The sequence below is a fragment of the Mercenaria mercenaria genome, chromosome 16 (genome assembly GCF_021730395.1).
Source record: "Mercenaria mercenaria strain notata chromosome 16, MADL_Memer_1, whole genome shotgun sequence".
In the NCBI taxonomy this organism is placed as follows: Eukaryota; Metazoa; Mollusca; class Bivalvia; order Venerida; family Veneridae; genus Mercenaria; species Mercenaria mercenaria.
Window position 1 is genome coordinate 25,386,912 of NC_069376.1, and position 18,950 is coordinate 25,405,861.

The following is an 18,950-nucleotide window of genomic DNA, read 5'->3' on the forward strand; positions in this document are numbered from 1 at the left end:
CTAAATAAAGAATTTACTATCATCATCATCATCATTATCATCATCATCACCATCATCATTTTTTCTTATTATTATATGACTAAAATTCAATTCTGAAGATATATAACATTTTCAAAAACGAAAAAATATGGTACAGAGAAAAGTGTGAAAAGTGAAAGGAAAAAAAACATAACCCTATCGTGAATAGTTAGTTTCTATGTTGCTTTGTGAAAATATTTTGGTAGATCAAGAGATCAAGAACGAATTTTAAATCTTCCTTAAAAATGTTTTACTTGTATAAGATATGATACTTGTATTTTGCATTAAGTTGTTTTCTGTGTTAAGTTGACACTAAAAAGGAAATGACACCTGTGTCATAAAAAAAAAACATTACTAAATGTATTAATTATGTAAAATACTATGGAAAATGATCCTTTTAAATTGTTGCCTATCTATAGTAAGATAAATCATCGCACAGTGAATTAAATGACTGTAGTAGTGTTACGGTGTCGTCTGATGTATTATAAATAGATAAAGAAATACCATGTTTTAGCGCTTGCGAAATAATTTCACGAGGGCGCAGCAGTATATCCTTTCATTTGACTTATAAAAGTCATTAGTGATTTTTTCAATTTTAAGTATCTTTCACTAACTGTTGTTGTCAGTATTATATATTTGTATATGACGGAAAACTTCAAAATCGTTACATTTTATTTTTCAAAATCGGGGACTCAGTAGCATGGTAATATAATTGGTTGTAAAATTTTCAATCTTCACGTCTTTCCTTTTCCAAATATGATATAGATAAAGCCATGCCAATGAGTTCAAACGGATTTAATTATGATACAAATTTTGTGTTTTGTTGGTTCACATGACGAAATAAAAATATACCGCGCCTGAAAGTTTGAAGAGCAAATGTGATTTGTTTACTAGACTTCCTCAGGACGCTGACTTTGAATAACTTGCCCCTCACCGATATTGGTTCAAAACCTCAGGTGTTTAGAATTCTTTCATATTTGTAGAATTCTTTCTTATTCAAGAGGAAGCCATCCAATTATATGAAGGAAGGTCGGTGGTTCTGCCCAGGTGCCTACCTGGATTTGAAATAACGCCCAGAGAGCCCTCAGTGTTTTACCTCCGCCATGAAAAGCTAGAAAGACACCGTATGACCTATATTTTTTTTTTCACTGTGATATTAAACCCATCATCAAAAACAAATGACTTGCGCGGACACATACAAAACTTGCGCTTTATATAAACGACAAGAAATGGAACACGGGATATTTGACTACGAAACCAGAGGCCTAGAGTTCGAGCCACAGCTCCTCCAACTAAAATATTACTAACATTAGGGTAAGAGTCCAGTGTATGTATGTTCTTCATCTTGCCCGCTAAAGAACCAGGGAAGCTTCTGGAATTGGAGCTGTGTCTTCTGTATCTTGTACTATCCCCCAACTAACATTACGGTCTTCTAAAGGAGTCGCCTATATAGGTTACCGGTGGCGACTATAAAAAACTTACATATGAATCACACGGCATAAGGTTTTATTCAAAGCAACTAAAACTGATAGACAGCTGTCCTTATATCCGTAATAATATTTTGAGACATCTGGAATAAGGAAATTAGTGTTTTTATGAGAACAGTGGTTTTCAGGAGTAGCAAAAATGTTGTTATACCTCCAACTTTCACGGTCTATTTTTTTTTGAAATAAACTACATTATGTAAATGTTTTCGCAGTTAGCCTGATATATTTCTTTTCTCGTTTGAGACCCCGTGGGTAAATTCCTTTATTTGTCCCCGTAACTGGTCTAGTTTAATGTGCTTTTTATCTATTATATCACAAAATCCATTGAATCGCTCTTAAAATTCAAATCTGAATTGGGAGAATTCCTTCTCAAATTGTCCACATGATTTTTCTTTTCCTTTTTCTGACTTTTGCTTTTGTTTTTTTTTACCTTTTCTGTTTTGTTCCTTCTCTTGGAATTGGTAACCCGCCCGCTTAGCTCAGTAGGTAGAGCATCGGTCTACGGATCGCGGGGTGGCGAGTTCGATCCTCGGGCGGGGCATATGTTCTCTGTGACTATTTGATAAACGACATTGTGTCTGAAATCATTAGTCCTCCACCTCTGATTCCTGTGGGGAAGTTGGCAGTTACTTGCAGAGAACAGGTTTGTACTGGTACAGAATCCAGGAACTTTGGTTAGGTTAACTGCCCGCCGTTACATGACTGAAATGCTGTTGAAAAATGGCGGTAAACCCAAAACAAACTTAGAAGTGGTCAGTCACATTTGACTGAGCAATTGATCTCGGAAACTCTTGTCATTACAAGTTGGTCAATCAAACTCCGTGGCCTTAGAAATAACCTATGACGTTAAAATTATTCTTTCCTAATAGAGGCGACTCTCCGGTTAAACGCGCCCCACGGATTACTATACCCGAGGATAGAAAAGTGGCGTTGTTGAAACATGCCAAACATCTTTAATTATTTGTTCACAAAGGTTAGACGTCGTTACCTTCGAATGCATGATCAATATGTGAAAACAAACACCATTGCGACCCTCTCATTGTAAGTAACAAATTCACGCATCGAATGCCCCACTCTCTTGCACACCGGTTACATTAGCATTCATGTATGGTGAGGAACGACAACTCTGCTTGGAGAATGCGAATGCCCGGATGTCACATTCACGAGATTTAGGACAGATACTACTAAATTATAGAATGAATTACTTGATCAATGACCACTAAGTTTGTTGTGTGCGAGGAAGTAGAAATCTATAGAAGTAGCTATTATCTTTTCTGTTCCGTTTACACGTGGACAGTTTTGAATAATAATGATGTGATTTTTTTAGTTCTCTAGCTGCTCTCAATTGTTCAAGGTCAATGTCTGTTGATTTCATTTGTGGATGGAGTACTCATGCGGATTTTTTTCAGGTTACTATTACCGCGGCAGTTATTTTCATCAGGGTACAGGTGAATAACGTCCTGAGGAATCTCTTCCAATCAAATCTAATTTAAATATTTTGCCATAATAAGGTATTTTTACCCTTTATCCCGCTTCTGTATTGCTTACATTTTCATGGTTGTGCTTGATTCAGTCTCTAATCCTAATGTATTTATTATTTCGTAAACCCTCATCATGCTGAACACGATTGATTCTGCCTTTGCGACCAGTGTAGATCATAATCAGCCTGCACGAAATCTGTCCTGTTCTCCATTTAGTCGGTATCGTTGTGGAAAGCACACCTTTTAACATTTTTGCCATTGTCCATATTGAAATGGACAAGTTCATTATATAGAAATTAAGCAGGATAAGGACGACTTGCTCTTGTTTTACTGGGCAAGTGTGTTACACGCGGGGCGTAACTAGAACGAAAACACGGCAACAAACTGTCTAACAATCAAAGTTTAAATTTATTTTTAAAATACATTAAAATGAAATAAGACAGATAAAATAAATTGCGATGTAAAAATGTTCTTTTTGAGTATGAAAAATATAGTTGTACATACAATTCATATTCGAATGGAAATAATGTTACATAGCGGTTTAAATCCAGTTACATCTAATACAGTGATGCTCGCCCGCTTATCTCAATAGGGAGAGCACAGATGTACGGACCGCGGGATCGTGAGTTCGATCCTCGGACGAGGTGTATGCTCTCCATGACGATTTGATAAAGTCATTGTGTCTGAAATTGTTCGGGAATCTGGCAGTTACTAGGTGAGAACGCCGTTACGTAACAGTAATACCTCTTTTTATTTTTTTAGGGGGAGTTGGGGGAGTGGGGAGGGGGCAGAGGTACTACATAAATAAGGGGTAAAGTGACCACACCTCCTATAATTTGTACAATCTTCGTAAAGGGTCACCCTAAGAATATCTGTGTAAAATAATTTTAAGATTGGATCTGCTGTTTCTGACAAGAATATTTTGTAAGTTTCCAGTATATACATATAGGGAAAAGATGGCCACACCCTCTGACGGCCATGTTTTTGGACGAATCAAAATAATTTGAACAATCTTAGTAGAGGACCATTTTTGTGAAATTATTTTGAAATCGGGCCAGCAGTTTCATACACTAAGTTTCCAATATATATATATATGGAAAAGAGACCACGTCCCATGGCGGCCATGTTTTTTGACAAATCGCAATAATTTGAAAAATTTTGGCAGAGAGTTACACAAGGACCATTTGTGTGAAATTGTTTCAAAATCGGGTCACCAGTTTCATACAAGAAGATTTTTTAAAGTTTCCAGTACATACATATAGGGAAAAGTGACCACGACCCACGACAGCCACGGTTTTTGACAAACTGGGATAATTTGAACTAACTTGGTAGAAGATTACACAAGGATTATTTGAATAAAATAATTTCAAAATCGGACTAGGGGTTTAAGAGATGTCGTTTAAAGATTTTTCTATTTTTAGCCCTGGCGATCCCTATGTGCAACCAAGCGGAACAATTTTAAAACTTTGGAAGAAGATCACCCAAGAAACATCCAGGCCAAGTTTCATCAACTTCCACCAAATGGTTTCAGAGGAGATGCTGTTTAAAGGAAAGTGTGGACGGACGGCCGAACGGTGAGCGATCACAAGAGCTCACCCCGTGCACTTTGTGCTCGGATGCGCTAAAACGGTGTTAACCCCAAAACAAACAATCAAGCTTAATACAGTCTTTGTCTGCCACTAGAAAAGCATCGCTCCCTTACAAAGCAAGCTTTTTTACGAGGAAAATGCACCAATCTCATATCACGACATAATTATGGAAACGAGCGTTGTGACTTCTGAATGTTCCGCGTTCTCATTACCTTATAAACACATGTTAGAATGCATAAGAAATGTCAAATTTACAATACAATAAACATTCTGATAGTTATTTTACAAAATGAAAACAATGGAAAATTGAGTGTCAAGTGTCGGTTGTTTGTATTTCCGAGTGTTCGGGGAATGCATTTTCCTTTGTTGAGCAAGGGGGAATAACCGAGAATGCCTCACTTCCAATCGCTTCCTGTCTCGTTAAATCTCGGCCGCCTTCACTTGATATCGTTGGAGTCAGATAAATCTGATTGGCTGAAAGTTGAGGAGAATGGAAGAATTATACCTTCATTCGTCTGAGAATAACTAGAGATTTATTTGCTAAGTGATGCCCCTTTCTTTTAAAGACCGTATTCATATAATGTAGATATGTTGCAAAACGTTTTGTCACTTGTAAACTATTTTCTTTAAATATTAATTGTTCGGAAACGATTTCCTTTGGAACTATGTAATATATAAATAAAATTAAAAAAAAAAAACCCATAGAAATGAAAAGTGATGGTAATTTTATTTAACATGAACACTATTATACAAGACTTGTTACTTGTTCATGGAATGTAAATGACAGATTGTCAAATAAAATAACTAGTAATGAATAAATGTAAAATAAATCTTCAAAAATCTTTTTATTATAATTGGAGGCGTCCCTGGCCGAATTGTAAGTCTTTGACTTGGAATTTCCTACACCTCACTCTTTAGGGTTCGAAATCCCACAAGGAATATATAATTATATTATATGAGGACGCCATCAAACCGGATTTACAGAAGTTTGATGGTTCTACCCAGGTACCCGCCTATGGCTGATATAATGCCCAGAGGGACATTCGGGTTCTTTCTCTACCATTAGATAACTCAAGAATCGCCATATGACCTAAACTATGTTTAACTACTAGCAACTTAGCAACCCATCTATTATATCTTTCCACTAAAATTTCTAGTTGCAGTGTCCCTACTTTGCGATTTATAGCTCAGGGACAGTTCTTCGAAACTTTAACCGGCTGTTAAACTAACGGCCTGTCAATTTTTTATTCAAAATATCAGGCATGATGGGAACCATTAGTATGATGTTTTAATTTTACTGTAACGACGTTTTTGTGTTCATAATTTTTAAATTAAAATCTGTTTTACTAAGTCTTCTAAAATGTCGATATCTTACCCTAAAAGTTAATCAACCGTTAGCTTAATCGCCTGCTAAAGTTTCGAACAACTAGGCTGTATTTGCTGTGCCGTTTTCCGCTAAATGTGTCCTATTAATATTTAAAATCTTAACAAAACGTACAATCATAATAGAACAATTACCTGCTGCACGCACTTTGTGCAATCGCCAAATAACTAAAGCCAGGATAATCACAATAATGACGGCAACAGCCAGCAGAACGCCAAGTACCAGCATTCCAACATCAAAAGATCTAAAAGAAAATAATATACGAATCGCAATTTTAAACTCATATAATTATAATTGTTTGTATGCAGTCACTTTCATGTGTATTGTCTTATTTCCAATAATAGGTGGGCTCGATTGTGTACCCCGGTTCCGCTCGATCATTCGGGCTCGGTGCGCGCGCATTAGTTCTGTACTCCTGTGGGACATTCCGAATAGCACTATCGGAACATCACGGCATACCTATCACATGATCGGGATAGCCCGGTGTTGAGGAATCGAGTCCACCTAATGCTACAGTCCGATTCGTCATAACATGATACCCTAATATCTCGACGAGAGCCTTATTTTCCAGTCTGACTAAATTCAAAAAGTGTAATTTTTATGACCGCACTCCAAAGGTGAAGTTCTAAACATTGACCAGAATGGTGATAAATTTGAACACAAGCAATTAAAAATTGAGAATATTTTAAAACAAAATTATAATATCTGACGATTAAATATAACAAAAATTAAATATCAATTTAATTACAAAATACAATACGATTAAATACAAAAATGAATGCGCAAGATAAAAGCGGTGATTTTCAGCAAATTTACTACGTAACGTGCTGCAAAATGGCAGTTCAATAAATGACGTTTTCTAAATTACTTTTATAATGGTACTCAATAAAAAATACTTTTTTTTATATCAAAAACTGTTTTATTAACATACTCTTCATCTTTTGTTTCGTCTACTATTTTTTCTGCCCCAAAGCAGCCAGAACAAGCCTTCTCATTGGGGCACGTGGACACAATCTGTGCTCCTGCTGGGTGTACCGTCATGCTTTTCTCGAAAGTAAATGTGCCTCCTAGTGGATACCGTCCGACCTAAAAATTCAGTATGTTTATTTTCTAAAATACAGTCTTCTTTTGTGATATGTATCATAAACATTATAACGGCAAACATTTGAACTTTGTTGAAAAGCGTTTGACTACAAATACTTATAATTTGAACCTCTGGTTTTGAAAGATTTTTATATGGCGCCATTTTGTTCATGTTTTCTTGCGAATGACGTCAGATTCCGCTTTCAAACTTAAAAAAAGGAAAGGGCCATCCTTTACATTATAACACAATGGTGTTTATACGAAAATAAACCATACATGATATATAGTGAATATAAATATATATTTTCTATCTGTCCATGAGATCTCCTTTTATGTTCGCGTATAAATGAAACGGACGTTGGAATATTATTAGCCTAAGATGTAAGGTTACGTGTCCACCTTGTCATCAGTATCTTAACCACTTCGTGTGTTTCTGATATGTATGTTTAAAGCAGCATGCCTCCAGATCGTTCGACAAAAAAAAAATGTTTGTTTAGATATCTTGAAATAAATGCTATATTTCTTAAGAAGGCTTTAATACTTGATTACTGACAAACCTTATGTTATGGAAACACATGTTTTTACTACTTTTTTACGATGAAAATCAAAAAGCATTTGTCACGCTTTTGTAGCGCTATTGGTTACGACGACGGCAAATGTCTTTATTGCCGCGGCGGTCCGGGGTACGATTCCCGACGTTGTCATCTTTTTTTCTTGATTTGGAACTTTTAAAATATTTTAGGAACAAAAATTCATATTCTAATGTTCATAATAAGACCAAACTTCAATTTGAAAGAAAGATTATTTTTTAGCTAAATCTGGAGGCATGCTGCTTTCAATTGTAAGATGTTTTTGTACTGGCTTAGCTGGTCTATATAATCATTGTGTCATTAAATTTTAGATTTGACTCAATTAGTTGTAGGCCGTGCTGATATTCATTATTTTGTTAAATATGAAATCCTAAACTCTTAATATCTCACTTTAATTAAATTTCACGTATTTTCTATCATTCTTTACATTCAATTCTTCAAAAACTGCGCTTCTTTTCTTAAATATTATCTAAAAGAAAATAAGTTTAACACATACCTCAACATAAATGAGGTTTTGGGGATCATCATCCTTTTGAATGTTGTAGATTCTGTAGCCGATATTACCATCTCCATTTTCATTAAACACTTTTATCTTGTTTCCAGACCCATCAAGATCGAGTTTTGTCGCACGTATAGCATCGACTAGACCTGAATCGAAAATATGTTGAAGTGTTTAGGCATAGTGTCGTTTGATTGACCTTTGTGAGTGAGGACATGATAATAGAAAAATGAATGGAACTTAGTAGTGTTTTGCACGTATAATAAAAAACTGATTCAATTTATAGTGAAGATCATGGAAAATAAAAAGAATCTAGTTGCGTGGTTGCGTTCTGTGCTCCTAACTGTAAATATAATCACTAATTTATAGTAGCATGGCCTTTTTGGAATGGGTCACTTTAATTATACCCTACTACATGTAGTTATTAACAGCATAACAACAATAGTTCATCTTAAGATATACTCAAACACTTCGTCATAAGTGCGATACGTTACTCAAAGCATCAATGTACAATCTCCATCGGTCACTGTTGAGGGTGTTACCTCCCTTCATGTCCACCTTTCCCTCTTTATGCCCCCACATTTTACTTACCCTTTCCCCTCCCCCATTTACCCCATCCTCATCGTTTTATGTTTCGTAAAATAAAATTGTACATGTTGACACTGCTATATATATCTTCCATCAGTTTCTATTTGTGATTGGCCTACTTTGAAATGTATGGTTCTGGCTGTGTTTGCTGTTCTCGATGTTGTTATCAAAACATAATTATCTTTTACATGATAATTTGTTATCAACTGATAAAATGTATTACCTTCAGGATTATTTGTGAATTCACCACAAAGTCCGTCAGCGGAAAGGCCACACTTCTCCTTAAGGAAAGCATTCGCAGCGATAAGAAGACTTTTAACAGCAACGAAAGCGGAAGTATCCCATGAGTCCAGATCGAAATTTGGATCGGTGCTGTAGTCATTAGCCGGTGAGCACTTTTCTGGCTGTGTTTTGTCAAAACTAAAATCAAAGAAACAATTTCTTTTTGCTTGAAGATAAATCAATGACCATGGATTTTGGCTAAACGGCTTGGGCTTTATGTTCTGTATGTAGCTGCGCAATTCATTGTCTTGATACATTTCTAGTGAAAGAGTAAAAGAACCCAGAAGTATCTGCTTATTGTCACTCGTAAGTGGGTCCTTTTTGCGAGCCCATGCCTCTGACCCAATAAACATGAACTCTCCTCTATAGCTTATTTGAGATACCAGAGCGGACATAACATCGTATATCCGATGGGACCGCAGAAATATTATAACGATTCTTGCGTGAGCAGCCCGTCTAAGCTTTTCAAATATTTCATAGGCACTACCAGATTCCTCAACAGGAATTTCCTGAACTACACAAATTTTGTTTTGATATGCAGCTTCTTTGATTTTATCTTTTCCTGCCTCCCCATATGCACCTGTACTATAAACAATTTGTACATAATCTGCATCAAGTTCCTGAATAATACTGATCATTGCTTTAGCTTGGGCGTCATCTGGTGTGACAACCCTCGTAAAATACGGATACTTTGACCTATCACTTAGCAGGGGACTGGTAGAAGCGAAGCTTATCTGCACAAACTTTAACCTTGACAACAATTCTGCCACAGCAATACTTATGCTGCTACCAATATCACCAACGAAACCGATGACTTTATTACGAATGTCTACAATGGAACCATTGGCCGTCTTTACTCCATTCTTGAAAAGTTCGTGTATTTTCCTCTGTACCACCACTGGGTTATTGCATGAATTCAATACAATCAAACCAATCTTTACACCTGGGAAGAAGTTTGAGAAATCACCGGTTTTCTTATTAACTTTGTCAACAGCAAATCTCATAGATTCTGCAGTTTGGTATCCACTGACTTTACGTATGCCTCCACATCCATCTACTCCATTGCTGCCACTATCAAATACTGCTACAACTCCTACGACATATACATCTCCTGGTTCGAAAATAAAACTTTCATGAATGTCTAGAATGGGAATGCATTCTTCACATTTGGTTTCAATATTACACTGTGCTTTTCTCACATCTGGCCACATTCGCTCCACACCCTGAATTGTGTAATCTCGGAGCTCATCCTTGTTAATAACCAATTCCATATCCACGTAGTCGCTTATCTGAAATAAATCAGACTAGGGTAATATATGTTACTGTTGGATCAATTTCAGATTATAGTGTAGTTCAGGTATGTATATAATACAGCGCTGAGACATTTTTTTCTTGAGTTGGTGGATTTGCAATATAGGCATGCACACTCCTTTGTACTGCTAGACGATCTGGTGTATTGTTGTGGTGATCTGTAGGTATGAATTCTCTCTATTTATCTGCTATATAGATTTGGCTGTTTCTATGTAAGATGGAAATATTTTTTTCAGACAGGGTATTGTGACAAGTTGAAAATGTAAAATATGGTGTTCACGAGTAAATGATACCGGTATTATGTTCATAAATGTAAACAAACAAAGTTTCCTTTTATTTTATGTTTCAAGTACATCAAAAAAATATGTATATATATATAGTTGATATTTTCAATTTGAAAATGCCATATATAAATCGCGTTAAAATATCACTAATTCTCTGAAAATAAAGTTACATAAAGACAGATAGTAATTTGAGACTAGAAAGTATCAGGTAATTGACATCTCACCCTTTTAAGAACAAATTCGGAAGACACTTCGTGGGCTGTTCGATAATTGAACACTTGGTAGTTTGATTGGCCATTTGGCTTAATGACGTCATCAGTGTTGTTCTCTGTCAGTTGTAACTTCCGACTCGAAAGTGAGTCTAGCCTGAAATTTATTTTCATCATTTCAGTGGTGCATGGACAACATTTTAATTTGCGGGAATCGAGCAAACCCGACGTTTCCCACAAAACAATAATCAAACGTACATTTAAGGTATGACCCATGTAATAGTGTACCTCTTTTTGAAGAGTATTTAATTCATACAATTAAACTACTATTAAATTTTTCAGGGTAGGTTCAAGCCCCACTGGGATAAACATTTTTTTTCTCCTAATATTCCTTTTTTCTAGAAAGTTTTTACTTTTTTCAAGACTTATTTTTGATTTATTGTAAACAAGTAAAAAAATCATTTGATGAGTGATATGTTGCTGTTCAAAGTGAATTTACCTCGGAAACAGATGTGGGTAGAGTTAGACAACTATAAAAATACTGAGTTTCATGCGGCAAAAGTTCTCTGTTTTGCCTTTACTCTTTAGATTACATAAGTGAGCAAAACGTAAAAGTTAAGTTTTCAATGTTGGAGTTAGAATTTTGTCCTTTTACTTGAGGAACCCTTGAAAAAAATGATATTCACAGTTTTATTTTGTCTTTTATAATTGTTTATCAAAAGTGTGATTTTCCATTATTAAAATTAATTGTATAGTAAATCTCTGCAAACGTCACAGTGGCCATCACTTTGAAATTTGTCTCCACTTGAGCTTGAGGAAATATCATGAATTGTACAAAATTTATAAAAAAAGGAACGGTAAAAGATGTTTAAATTTTGCGTACAAGTCTCTAACTGGATACAGTATATTGCTGTAACATTGTTTTGAAGATTTGAAATATTCACCATTAGGTAGGTCATATCTTAAGATCAATGGAAAAAAGTAAACGAATCAGAGTGTTAATTAGATACATGTACAATATTTATAATATTTATGATAGGACCCACCACGTATCTTTATTTACAATAAAAAATGCTTTGCTTCATCAATATGCTTATGTTTTCACGTTTAACTCGCGAGGAGAACATAAACTTACTTCCATTGAAAATCTGTTGACATATCTATGTCTATGTCTTTAATATTTTCCAGCAGATCACCCGTACGAAATTCTGTTTTGAATGTATCGCAGAACCCTGGAGTAGGACAGTGTTTTTCTTGAAGTTCTTTTATTCCTTTTACAAGTGCATGTGCTGCCAGAATGGAATACTGGACATACAGAGGCTGCGCTCCAAATGCTGCTCCAAATTCACTTTCAGTCAATACAGCAAACTCACAGTTTCTTTTTTCACACTCTGTGATTTCATGATATAGGTCTATTAGCCATGGATTAGTGACAGACTCTTTCTCAAAGTAAGTTTTATTTGTGAATATCGCTTTCCAGTGATCAGCGAATTCAGTGACTTCCAAGTAGCTAGGTGCCAGAACAAGAGAACCTTTGGCCGCTGGTCTGGCAAAACCATTGTGACTTTTAAACACACTTGTCTGCATATTGATGCCTTCCGAAAGCATAACAATAGGGACTGCCGAAAAACCGGTATTGTCTAAAGAAATGAAAATAGATCGTGCAAATGTACTAGATCCAATGTAAACTATTCCATTAATAGATGGACTGTTGGTGGAACCATAGATAATATTGTTAAGTAGAGTTGAAATATCATTTGCGCTGACACCATTGTTCACAGGGATACCACTGTCCATAGATATACAAATGCTCTCTTGTTTGGCTCTTAGAGTAAGACGGGTGCTGGCTTCTCTGCCGTATGTATCATCTTCAAAAATAATCGCTATCCGATTCCACTCAAGTTCCTTCATTGTCTGTATCATCACCTGTGTTACATATAAATATAGTTTAAACTCGCTTATTTCAAACTCGCTTATCTGGAAAAGTTAAACAGTCAAAATTTCTTCCTAATCTGTTTTTACACCGTAAAGTCAGATCCGACATACGCGACACCGTTTATGTTGAAGTATATCTGATATCTCGCTACTCGAATTCATATGTATTTACATCTCGATAAAAGAAATTATATTCAGTGTCTAAATATTACCCATTCATAGCTATCAGAGTAGACAGTTTGTATATTCAACAAGGTTTATGTGTTGTCAGCTTTAAAATTTGAGCAGAAAATAGAAGAATAGGGCAAAAATAAGCTCCAACTGGGAGAAATGACCTCTTCTCTCTTACCATCGTGGCAGGAATGAGGTGTCGAGAGTGATTGATATAAGTTGTAGAACTTGCTTCACAATCGACTTAAAACAAATTAGTATAGAGTAGAAATGGTTAAAATTTTTGTCGCAACAAGTATTTTTAAGGAAAAGTGCTACCCGCAGTGACACGTTACTGAAAATATCATTAAACCTTGAAAAATGATTTTATCAAGCTGAGACTTGTTTTATTTTCATACAAATAAACTACTGTTACTATATAAATGAAACTGACACTATTACAGAAACCCACTTTTTCTTACAGGAAAATAGTACTAAATAGATAATCAAGCAGCACTTATTGCCGGGCTAGCCGGATAATGGCGGAAAGGAAAAATCCTCATTTTTTTCCCAGTTAATGTGGCATTTTCATGTTTTACGTAAGCCAGTTCCTGTTTTTATTTCATTGTGAACCTACACTTGTCATTTTTATATCATTGCCAAGGAGATTTTTTGCATCATTGGAATGTAAACAAGCCTTATTACCCATGTGTCCATACCCACATTTTAGCTGTCAGATTGGGAGATATTCCTTAGTGTTGACCTGTCAGACAGAACATCTCTCTTAGAAGATACATACATGATCCCTACTTTTCTTGGTGTTTTGGATTGTTTATAGGTTATTAAGGAACATAAGGCTAGCAATCATTTTTTAAATGGGCCTGGCTATGTGATACAGCTCTCAGAAGATTGTTGATTTTATAAAGAACGTATAGCAAATTTATCTACTACTGTGCAACTTGAATCTATAATTACACAATAAGAAACACACAAAAAATTCAAGCAGAAATTCGAACCCACACTATATTTAAGTCACAATTTAATTTTAGTCACAGTTTAACAGCTTGAAACTTAATCTTGCATGTACATTTGAAATGGTTCCTCACTGAACATAAATGCTCCCTTCCACCCTCCTACCCCGCTCCCATCCCCTCAAAAAGGGGAAATATTGTAACTTTTGTTTTTAATAATTATGTTACGAAGATGTAGTTTTGCCCCAGTTTCACTTTCACATTTACTTTGAACGATGCACAAAAGCACCGTATTCAGTAATATGTTTTATACATCGTAATATGCCGTATTAATGTATTCTATTTACTCCTCTTATAATTTGACCTAATAAAAGAAATATGACTAGTCATTAATTTATCTTTATTGTCCCGTCGGTATTCTTTTATACTGCACAACCAGATAATCCAAATATACTTTTATTAATGACATAAACGTCATTTTGCTTGTATCTTCAAACATCATTAAAAGTAAAATATAAAAAGAGCCAAAATGAATAACTAATACCATTTTCCTAACCATATGCGCCTAACCCTTATATTCTCATTATTAAAACGTAAAGTAAAAAATTTAACTTAAATCAACTGCGACAAAACTTTGAAATATCTGATTTTAAATTGAAGGAATTATTCTTTCCGTTAAGCTCGCTTTTAGAATTGATAATTATTACAAACAAGGGCGATTGTACTTTATTCAAGCACTACTTTGTTCGTTGTTTTGGGCGGCAACGGGACATTCCAGAATATCAGAGCTGATCAGCTGGACAAAGGGCCAGTAACTTGTTAAACCAACTTCTAATTTACCAAAAGCGAACAAAACAGATACCAGGGTATATAAAAGAGAAACCGAGGTATTTTAAAAACGATGAAAAGAACGGTATTATGTGATGTTTCCCGGCATAAGTTAAAATGACCGTCTGAGAAAAATCACCTGTGGTTTTGCGACCAGCAGGACCCAAACCCGCAGTCTGGTCAAGGCCCTGGTTCTTTAAAAAGCCTACGGGAATAGAGAAACTGTTAGCGAACAGATGGATCCTACCGTGGGGACCGCAGACAGTTGGACCCAAAAGGCCCCAAAGCATATGTTGATTTTTTTGGCAGGGCTCTTTTAAAATTTGTTTGTAAATTTTAGGGGGTATTTTTTTTTTGTGGGAACTTTTTAAAGAAAGTTTATTTTAAGGATCGTTAAAGTACAGAGTACATAAAATTTAAACAAAAAAAAGTAAAATTTTAGGAAGTGGTTTAAATTGCATTTTACATTCATCCCCGCTGAAATAAAAAAACCCTTGAAATTATGGAAGTAATAACTGAAAATCGCTTATTGTTATACGTAAAATTTTTCTTTTTACCATAAGAGTATTTCGATCTCTGTTATTTCACAAATTTCGTTTTTTTATTCAAAAAATTTTAGGATATTAAAAAAACGAATTTTTTAAAAGAAATTGCAAATATGGCAAAAAAACCCAAAAAAACCCCTAGGCGGGTTTGGGGGACGGATATCAAACACCCATAATACTACCCAGAAGCTTTTACATTGATGATTTCGTTTGAGAAATTTTTTAAAAAAAAAAAATCATGAAAAATACAAATGTCTTTAAATATAATGCAAGCCATTGTGAAATCCAGCTCCCCCAGGAAGAACCAAGACATACCGCCCGGGGGGAAAAAAGAGAAATTTTAGAAACAGATTTTCGAAAAAAAAATTTTTAGAACAAAACACCCTGGTTCTTTCACCGACGTAACACCGAAAACGATTTCTGGCCCCTAAATTTTTAAAAGCACAAAAAGGTTAAAAACACAAATAGCTTTTTTTTTTTTTATTTAAAAAAACCCCCGACTTTTCCCAAATGGCGAAACACACAGAGGCCCCATTTGAATGCAGAATTATTCTCTTGAAAAATATTGTCAGTACGAATAAAGTTAAAAATAAAATTGGGGGTTTTTTGAGAAAAAAAAAATTTGAGCAGTCAAACCAACAAAAAAAATGAACCCAAAATTTTTGGGTGGGTGTGATCAAGTACCCTGACAAATTTGTACGTTATTATTTCATTGTGAAAATTCTGCCTACATGTCAAGCATAGATTTATCATGTGATTTCAGCAAAGAAATTGCAAAGACAGTAAGAAATAGTTTTTCTTTTGAGAAAAAAAAAACACAAACAAACAAAAAAAACAAAAAAAAAAAACATGAGGCTTTTGAATCCGATTATGCAATTTTTTTTTTCCGCCATTTTCCAATTTCGGTCTGTATGCCAAAAGCTAGAAAGGGGTTACTAAAAAATTTTGTTTAAATCAATTACATTTTGTTTTTCGTTTTGAATTGAAAATATGCGGCATTTGTACCAAAAGTTTCTTAAATAATTTACAAATAGATTTTCAGATATTCGGTGACAACAGAAAAATGATTGTTTGAGTTATAAATGAATATTTTTCTTAAAGTATTACAAACATTTTAACTGTTCTGAAAAATACAAAAGTTAACGGTCAAAAATTTTAAAAATACCAATTCTCAAAAATTTTATAGGATTGTTATTTTTAAAGTCAAATTTTTTTTATTTAATTTGATATAGGGAAAACTATGCCCCCACCCTAAAAAAAACCTAAATATAAGATGGGCTGTAGTTTTTTTGATTTGACGATAACCTTTAAAACAGTGACATTATCTTGTACTGTGCAACCACCCCTTTTGAATTTCATTAAAAAACCCGGGGTTACAGTTAGTTTCCCCCCGTCACCAAAAATTCTTTTTGGGGTAATTTTTTTTTTGTTGTTTCCAAGTAAGTCAAAATTTTTTTTAAAAGGGTATTCATTAGTTGTTTTGCCTTATTTACTTCTCAAAGTTATATAAAAATAATTTCTGCTTCTACCTATAATATAACATATAACACAAAACAACACACGCGCGCCGCGCACGCCACCACACACAACAAACCACAAACACACTTGTAGGGAAATTTGCGTCTGCAGATAGCTTCTACATTATGAAAAATAAAAAAAAAAAAGTTTTTTTTTAAAAATGTTTCTTTGTTTCTGTATACGGCATTAAAATTTTTCGGAAAAGCCCCTTTTTCTGATAGCTCAACCTTGGGTTTTAAGTCATACAAAAAGAAATGTTTGTTTGGTTCGGTTAGATTGAAATTTTTCCCATGGGCGATCACTAAATATGAAAAATAATCTGGTGTTCAAAAGCGAAAGATAATTCATTTTAAATGCAAAACCAATATACTTCCTTTTACCCGGCGTTTTAAAGCTTTTTAAAAACAAACAGTCTGACAGATCAGATGATATTTTCAAATCGCTCTGTGTAAATATCACTAATTTTATTCATGCAAAAAGAATGCAATTTGCTAATGACGATCACTTTTTTTCGGGCATTTTTAAAAGAATTTTAACATATCGGGGGGTATAAAAACGTAATTTCATAATAAAACAACATAACTAATGTTCAAGTGTTTAAAAAAGTATTGATACAATTTATTTAGCTATGTTTTTTTATCCAGGACTTTCGGGAGAATTTCAATTCTTTGGTCGGTTTTTTTCAACTTAGAAATTTTTTTTTCAAAAGAAAATTAATTAATTGATATGGGGCGTTCAAATGTTTTAGGTTTTAACATAAAAAATGGCCACGAGGTAAAAAGCTTAAACCTTCCCAATGCAGATACGATTGATAGATAAAAAAATACTTAAAAAAGAAGAGAGAGAAGAGACAGAGGAAAAAGGAGACAAAAGGAGAGGGGAGAGAGACGGATTCGCAGATAATAATGATATATAAAAATATAAAAACTTTAACCTCTAACTTTTTGATTGTTCATGTACTTTTTCGTAGCTGGTCATAATGAACTTAAGCAGTATTTTTGTGCGTTTGTAGGGGGCATAAACCACATTTGGATTTTTTGCAAAACTATTTTGAAAATTTAAAAGAAGCCCCGTGCGGTTAATATTCGTAAAAGCAAAAAAAACAGCGTTCTTATAAGTTCAAGATCCCGATCTTTTAAAATCAAAATAGAAAAACCCAAAAAGCCCCGCCAAATTTAAATTGTTTTTCGTTTGCAGAAAAATAAAACTTTTTCCTTTTTTGTTTTAAAAAATATCATAAATCCAGAAAAAAATATATGGTGTTGTTCAATTTAGATCTTTATCCCCAAAAAATATAGTTTTAGATAGATAATTGACTTTTGAAGTTTTGCATTCAATTTGTAAAAAAATTTTCGAACGACCCATTTGCAAATTTTCTTTTTTTTTTTTACGGCGTTAAAGCGCGGCAATTGGTGGGGGGGGGGGGGAGATGGGATTTGGGGTGGGGGTGGGGCAAGGGGGGGGGGCATCCTTGAAACGCTTTTTATTTCCAACAAATATTAGTGAATGTAAATATTAAAACCTGAAAACAAAAGAAACTATCCAGTTTTATAATGGGGGATTTTTATCTAAAAAACCTTAACTTTTTAAATCACGTTTTTTTTTTTAATCAATGACTTGAAGAACGTGAAAATCTTAAGTGAATTTTTTAAAAAAGGGGAAAAACAATTTTATTTGAAAAAAACAATTTTTTAATTTCAAAATATCCCGTTATACAGGTGTTTCTTTTTCTATTCGAATAAGAAAAAAATTTCAGTTTTTGTTGTTTTTTTTTTGTTTTTTTTTTATTATTAAAATTTTTTTATTTTGGGGTGAAAATTTTTTCGGCGCTGGTGGACACCGGCTAAAACACCGGCCCTTTTGTGCCCCCTGAAAGGCCCCCCCAATACAAGAAATTTTATACCAAAATTGTTTCGATGTACCCGTAAAAGACAAGAATTCAAAAAATGGCTTAAACCATTTGGCCGGGGGCCTTTTAATGTTTTGGATATATGTGATAAAGGTGAATATTTTATGTAATAAGCACGTTTTACAAGGCTCGAGCTTGCGTCCCTGTCTGACTGCAGTTTTCTCACTCTGTTGTGAAGGACTTCAAACATGGAAACGTGAAAATTTTTGCTCCCGGTCACCGAACTTTGACTATCCCTTGGAAAGTTTTAGGGGGGAATTTCAAGTATTTCCCCCAAATTATGAAGAGC

The 18,950-nt window shown here is 34.5% G+C and overlaps 1 protein-coding gene across 1 annotated transcript; it reads right to left on the reverse strand.

The window, feature by feature from the left end:
* Positions 1-3,976: 3,976 nt before the first annotated feature.
* Positions 3,977-13,599, reverse strand: LOC123540239 (uncharacterized). Its single transcript, XM_053525814.1, has 8 exons — positions 13,528-13,599; positions 11,941-12,782; positions 10,821-10,962; positions 8,943-10,290; positions 8,129-8,280; positions 6,891-7,045; positions 6,094-6,203; positions 3,977-5,049 (listed from the first exon to the last, which is right to left on the reverse strand). The coding sequence occupies exons 1-8, from the start codon at positions 13,597-13,599 to the stop codon at positions 4,889-4,891; spliced, it is 2,982 nt and encodes a 993-aa protein (XP_053381789.1). The 3' UTR covers positions 3,977-4,888.
* Between the last annotated feature and the right edge of the window lie 5,351 nt (positions 13,600-18,950).

Bases quoted from the DNA above. Each gene is read 5' to 3' on its own strand.
- LOC123540239 (XM_053525814.1), bottom strand. From the start codon at position 13,599: ATGGGTAATAAGGCTTGTTTACATTCCAATGATGCAAAAAATCTCCTT. The intron at 8,281-8,942 runs GTAATACATTTT...TTTTCGATTCAG, and splicing joins ATTCACAAATAATCCTGAAG to GTCTAGTCGATGCTATACGT. The intron at 7,046-8,128 runs GTATGTGTTAAA...CTGAATTTTTAG, and splicing joins AAAACCTCATTTATGTTGAG to GTCGGACGGTATCCACTAGG.